The 6,415-nt window shown below is 41.7% G+C and overlaps 1 protein-coding gene across 1 annotated transcript; it reads left to right on the top strand.

Annotated features, from left to right (window-relative positions):
• The first annotated feature begins 832 nt into the window (after positions 1 to 832).
• LOC125507238 lies at positions 833 to 5,218 on the top strand. Its single transcript, XM_048671887.1, has 5 exons — positions 833 to 1,069; positions 1,268 to 1,375; positions 1,952 to 2,059; positions 2,416 to 2,535; positions 3,388 to 5,218. The coding sequence occupies exons 1-5, from the start codon at positions 1,017 to 1,019 to the stop codon at positions 3,416 to 3,418; spliced, it is 420 nt and encodes a 139-aa protein (XP_048527844.1). The 5' UTR covers positions 833 to 1,016; the 3' UTR covers positions 3,419 to 5,218.
• The last annotated feature ends 1,197 nt before the right edge of the window (positions 5,219 to 6,415 follow it).

The following is a 6,415-nucleotide window of genomic DNA, read 5'->3' as shown; positions in this document are numbered from 1 at the left end:
AAAGTTTTAAGAATGTCAAAAGTATGAAACAATTGCTTGGCATCGAGATTGTGCATGATTTAAATACTTTGTGTGGTGAAGATAGAGCATAGCCAGACTATATGATTTTGTAGGGATAACTTTCTTTGACCATGTTATTTTGAGAAGAAATGATTGCTTTATTAGTAGGCTTGAAGTATTATTTAAAACAATACAGAGACTAGCCAATTCACTTGGAGAATGCTCCCTCGATCAGTTCCTTCACTGGCCGTTGGATCTGGCCATCTAAAGTGTATGAGCCGTGAGATCTTTACCTGCTGTTAAATCCGATTTCACCTCGCGGTCGTTTCTGCCGTCCAATGACTGGTGGGCTCGCGCCTCGTGTTTATTGGCTGGGTTGATCGATCTTGGGTGGAAAAGGCTTTCGCCCAATCCCCGCGCGCGCTCCGCTCCCAATCCTGGTCGCGGAGTTGCTGCGCCAGAGCCCACACCCGCACCAACCCTAGCCGCCACACCTCTCCTTCCTCCCTTGCTCGACAGCGCTGGCCCCCCTCCCTCCTTGCTGCTCGTCCGGATAGCCGCCGGCCGCCGCATCCCTTCTCCCCCTTCCTCCTCCTTCCTCCTAGCGCGACCACGCCCTCCTCCGGTCCTTCCCCCCCCCCCCCCCCCCCCCCCCCCCCAGCCAGGAGTCGAGCCCTCGTCGTGAGGAAACCACGGAAGGAGGAGCTCAACCGGGCGTCGCCGGCCGGAGAAGGAGGACAGTCGCGGATGCCTGCTAAGGAGGTGGATCGGCTCGCCTCCGTCGTCAATGCAGCCGCCGCGCCACCACCCTCCTCCGGTCCTTACTCCCCCCCCCCCTCCCCCCGCAGCCCCAAAAGCTCTGCCAGTTCTTTCGGCGAGATCCACCATCTCCTGAGGTCCTTATCCACCCCAGCTCGCGAGGAAGCCTCGGGAGGAGGCGAGCCCTCGTCGCAAGGAAGCCGCAGAAGGAGGAGCTCAACCGGGCGTCGCTGGCCAGAGAAGGAGGAGAGGCGCGGATGCCTGCCAGGGAGGCGGATCGGCTCATCTCCGTGGCTGGAAAGGCTCGATGGTAAGTTTGGCTTGTTCTCATATCTCAGCGAGCCCTGCTGGGATTATTTGTAGACTTCCTTGCTGAACCCTACAGGGAGCAAACGCATTCCCAGTTTGCTTCCAGAGGATAAGGCAGGGGAATAGGTGAACCTGCTTGCTCTTCACTGACTCCTAAATAAATATCTAATCTGTAATATTTTGTTATATCTCTGCTCAGTTACAATTACAACATGGGGCTTCAAGTGTCTATTACTGTGGAACACCAATATCCGTGCATTTTAGTTACGACTAAGTGCCACACCAATGAATGTGAATGTCTGTTCAGGTAATAAGTATCACGATTAGCAATTTCAGTTTGTCCCCATAGTCTATGTTTGTCCCATGTCCTTTCAGCACCTTCTGTTATTTTCCTGCATTTTTCTTCCCTTCTGCTGCAGATTAAGTGACTGAAAGCAAACAAATAATTATTCTGGACTATTCAGATTATCAAGTACAGTATACTGCAGCATATCAGCTTCTTAAATTTCTGTTGCAACCTAGCATATACCAGCATAAAAAAGTTTCTTTTGCTCATCATGTATATTATGTTCCTCTAAATCACGTGTACCATTTTCAGGTATTAATAGTGCAGTACTACATTAAGGCAATATGTTAGCATATTAGGTACTACTATTCTTTGCTCTCTAATTTGTGAGCGCTTATGGTTTTGCCGCAGTACAGACTCGGCATCTATTCGTCTTGGTACAAACTAATGTTTTAATAAGGTGTGATAAATTTAATAATAAGATGTTGCAGAGATTAACACAATGTTTTCCTGCAGTTTTTTTTCACCTAAAATCGTCCTTCAACACAATGATTTTATTGTGTTAATGTCTTTCAAATCTCAACTTTGTACATGCAGTGTCCATCTTGGTTCTGGTGAATTGATTTGGGGAACTCTTGAAATCTGTTTCTTGTATATTGGCCATGATAACTCTTCACCTGACATTCTGCAATGGCTTCCAGCCAGGTAATTAGTTCACATGGACTGCCATTTCCCATCCCTTCCTACTTTAATACATATGTTTAGGCCACTTGATTGCTTATTCTAGGTATGTTAGTTTGTGTATCATTCATGCCATGGTACTTTTTGTTGCTCTATGTGGTAGGTTACTTAGAATAGTATAGTTAAATGCAGAAAAAATATAATCAGGTTGGGAAAAGTGGAAACTATCCATTGATTAAGGAACTAACTAATTAGTCTTATGATGCATTTTCGCGTACCATGCTGCATTAGTTTTTGGCCGAAACTTCTTGCCTAGATATGGCCATTTTACTTTTGCTACACCATGGTTAGTTAGCTGAGCTATTTAAATACAATTTCAGGGTTTTCTTGTTGCTGCTATTCCTCGTGGATATTCAAGAGGCAACTTGGCACCTAATGTCAACAGCATGCTTATTGGTGACGAGTGAAATGAAAGAAGGCTGCAATGGAATTTGTATTAGGTATGTTTCTCCCTCTTCTCAACTCTCTCAATCTTCATCCCAATTCCTGCCGATAGTGATTGATATGGGTCTGTAGCTACGTTCAAATATTTTCTTCCTTTCATTAAGCAACTTCCCTCGAAAAATAATGTTTCATCGTTGAGCCTCTTACAGACTACAGTACCTATTACAGACTACAGACCACAGCTTACCTGTAACTCCAAGTCCTATCACAATCTTGGTGGAATCTGAAAGACATAACGCATATGCACCAATAGACCAAAAAATCCTCTCTATTATAAAATAAAAGAATTAACAACTTATAGTATGCAGAAATTAGTGGTATTAGTTGAAACACCATTGTAAAGAGCAATTTCAGTTCATTGAAGATTCTGTCCCCTGTGGTAGGCTTTCTTTGCAAATTCTTTAGCTTAATTGATGTGTACTCATTGTAATTTTCAGTAACAAGTGCATCACGTATTTGGTTAATGCACTGTTTTTTATTTTCCATCCATAATGATATTTGAAGACAAGGAATTAGTATGTTATGCTTTTGGGGGTTCAAACACTTGGATAAGATTAAACACATGTGCTAAATTGGCAGTCCTTCATCCAAATTTTCTTGATAATGATACACCATTTGGCGACAAGTTCTCTACAAAACTGGTATTTTTATGACACATGGTCGTGTAGCTGTGATCAGAAAACGAGTTAAGATATAGTGGGAAAGGGACCAGAAATGTGGTCTGTATGACCGAAAACATCCTAAACAAGTGAACATATGGTTGTTTATTATTTATTATTTTGCTCTGGTTTTGAGGAAACTATCTGAACTCTTCTGACGGCCATTTGTTCTCTATTGTATTTCTTTAGAAGTTTCTCCATGATGGCCTTTTCCACCTAGAAAGAGCATCAAGGCCGTTGACCCCGTTTTTGTTCTATAGGCATCTGTTCTTCAAATGAGGCTCCAACCTGAGCAAGGGCATGGTTTGCAGATGATGTATCTGCTTTATGTGTGTCAGAAGAGCCCTCCGACGCCCAGCCGTTGGTGTCTCTTCCCGAAGAAGGATCATGGTTCCCCACCTCTCTACAACTCATATTAAAATTTTGGTATATTCTTTTCTTACTTTATTTCCTGTGAACAAAAAGTTGGAACCTATTCTTAATTTCCCATAGTGGTTTTGATGGTATTTGGTCAGTGTGTTCCTGGCTGGAATTGCATGTATATCTTACAGATTTACATTGCAACAATTAATAAGGAGAATAGAAGCATTTGCATCCTCTAATACTTTGCCTGCCATGCTTAGCGAGAATTCAAAATAGTGACCTTTGGATATCAATTATGGGTTTGTGATTTTGTGCCAGGACCTAAAAGAATTTTTGCCTCATGCTTCGACTATCATATCTATTTTCTCTATAAATTCTAGACATCTAGTTCAGATTATGATCTTTGCATGCCCTTTTTTTGTATCTTCTGAAATTGGCCAACATTACAAAAAAGAGCCACATGTTTTAGAAATTGAATCACCATGACAGCTTTTCAGGTTATGGTTCTTTAGCCATTTAATGCAGTATCAATGGTTCAGTGTGCTTCATGAAATGAAACATAATGTATAGTTCAGCAGTTTTGAGACTTACCCGCATATTTTTGCTTCACCCGTCACCACAGAGGTCTTACCTCACCTTGACCATGGAGCCACTAGGAGTATGATCAATATATGATCATTCTTATAGTTGAAATCAATTGCTTCCTTCATCAAGTGATTCATAGTAAACCAGTAAACATGAATTTTATGTGTATATATTACTTCTTTGTTTGCCATTCATTTTGTTCAAAATATTTATATGACATTTTTCAAAAAGCTTAAGGTTAGAGATGTGGTGCTATATGAGGCTATTGTTAGGATGGCAGATAAATTAATGTTAAAATATTTTTGATTTCCTTTATTCCGTAAACGGCAATACAAGATATGTTTGGGCCACATGATTCTATTCCAAAAATTTAAACAACTTGGCAATTAACAACGCATCAAATGTTATGTATTGAAAATTTGAAATGGATCACTTTGTCAGGTTGGGTTTTAGTAGGTCATAATGGTTTAGGATGGTACAGCGTTGAGAAGGTGGCACAAAATCTCATACGCAGGGCGATCAGCTAAGAAGCATCAGGAAGGACTTTTAGGATGGTACAGCGGTCAAATGCATCCTAGGATAGGTCCTTTAAGAATTATGGTGTGTTTCCCTCCTTTTGTTTACCATAGGCACAGAGGTTTAGCCTCAATTTATTATGATATTTTTGTTTATAGTAGATGCAGAACTGAGACTTACCCAGGTTGTGAGAGCTGGTGATGATTCTATTAAAAGTCCCTTGTTACCTGCAACGTTTGTCTCTGTAAACAGCATAACTAACGCCGTATGGTTTCCAATGTGACTAAGATGTAAATTCTTCCTGGGTGTAGTTTCTAAAGCAGAGTTGCTGAAAATGGAAATATTTTCAACATGCCATGATTTTGAATGGGACTTTGTGCTACCAAATTATAATGTGTACATACATCTCATTGTAGATAACAATCCATCGTTTTTTGCTGCTAAAGGGTATTAGATTTGTTACCATATGTGCTTGCCCATAACTAAACAAAGTAAAACATAGATTTACATATATATTGTCTCAAATGGGACTTATGTGTATATGCATTTCATTGTAGACAACAAGCTACCGTTTATCCAGACTAAAAGAGATTAAATTTGTTGCCATATGTGCTTGCCCACAACTAAACCTTGAATATCTTTTCATCGCGCACATGGAATAAACATGGTCTCAATATCGTATGATTTAACACGTGGCCATTCTACTACCAGTATCGAATATGTCCTTGCAAAATGAAACTATTTTCATCGACATGTCTTTAGCGGGTCTCTGCGTCATTGGGCGCAACGGGTCAACTAGTTGTTTTTATGTCAAATGATAGACTATTGCTTTGAATCACTTGTGTCTTAATATTCATGTCATGATTAGACATATGATCAAGATTATGTTAGGTAGCATTCCACATCAAAAATTATTTTTTTATCATTTACCTACTCGAGGACGAGCAGGAATTAAGCTTGGGGATGCTGATACGTCTTCGTCGTATCTATAATTTTTGATTGTTTCATGCCAATATTATTCAACTTTCATATACTTTTGTCAACCTTTTATACTATTTTTGGGACTAACATATTGATCCAGTGCCCAGTGCCAGTTCCTGTTTGTTGCATGTTTTTTGTTTCGCAGAATATCCATATCAAACGGAGTCCAAACGGAATAAAAACTGACGGAGATTTTTTTTGGAATATATATGATTTTTGGGAAGAAAAATCCACGCGAGACGATGCTCGAGGGGCCCACGAGGTAGGGGGCGCGCCCCTGACCCTCGTGGCCACCCCGTAAGGCGGTTGATGCCCTTCTTTCGCCGCAAGAAAGCTAATTTCCGGATAGAGATCGTGTCAAAATTTCAGCCCAATCGGAGTTACGGATCTCCGGAAATATAAGAAACGATGAAAGGGAGGAATCTGAGAACGCAGAAACAGAGAGAGACAGAGAGACAGATCCAATCTTGGAGGGGCTCTCGCCCCTCCCATGCCATGGAGGCTAAGGACCAAAGAGGAAACCCTTCTCCCATCTAGGAAGGAGGTCAAGGAAGAAGAAGACGAAGGGGCCCCCTCTCCCCTTCTCTTCCGGTGGCGCCGGAACGCTGCCGTGGCCATCATCATCATCACCGCGATCTACACCAACACCTCCGCGATCTTCACCAACATCTCCATCACCTTCCCCCCTCTATCTACAGCGGCCCACTCTCCCGCAACCCGCTGTACCCTCTACTTGAACATGGTGCTTTATGCTTCATATTATTATCCAATG

This window comes from Triticum urartu, chromosome 1 (genome assembly GCF_003073215.2).
Source record: "Triticum urartu cultivar G1812 chromosome 1, Tu2.1, whole genome shotgun sequence".
Lineage (NCBI taxonomy): Eukaryota > Viridiplantae > Streptophyta > Magnoliopsida > Poales > Poaceae > Triticum > Triticum urartu.
The sequence above is the reverse complement of the archived record's forward strand: the minus strand, read 5'-3'. Positions and strand labels throughout refer to the sequence as shown.

What these genes read in the sequence shown, in the direction of transcription:
- LOC125507238 (XM_048671887.1), top strand. Translation starts at nt 1,017, where the DNA reads ATGCCTGCCAGGGAGGCGGATCGGCTCATCTCCGTGGCTGGAAAGGCT. An exon ending in GTGGCTGGAAAGGCTCGATG is followed by an intron (nt 1,070 to 1,267) that starts GTAAGTTTGGCT and finishes ATCTCTGCTCAG; the next exon opens with TTACAATTACAACATGGGGC. An exon ending in TGCAATGGAATTTGTATTAG is followed by an intron (nt 2,536 to 3,387) that starts GTATGTTTCTCC and finishes GTATTTCTTTAG; the next exon opens with AAGTTTCTCCATGATGGCCT.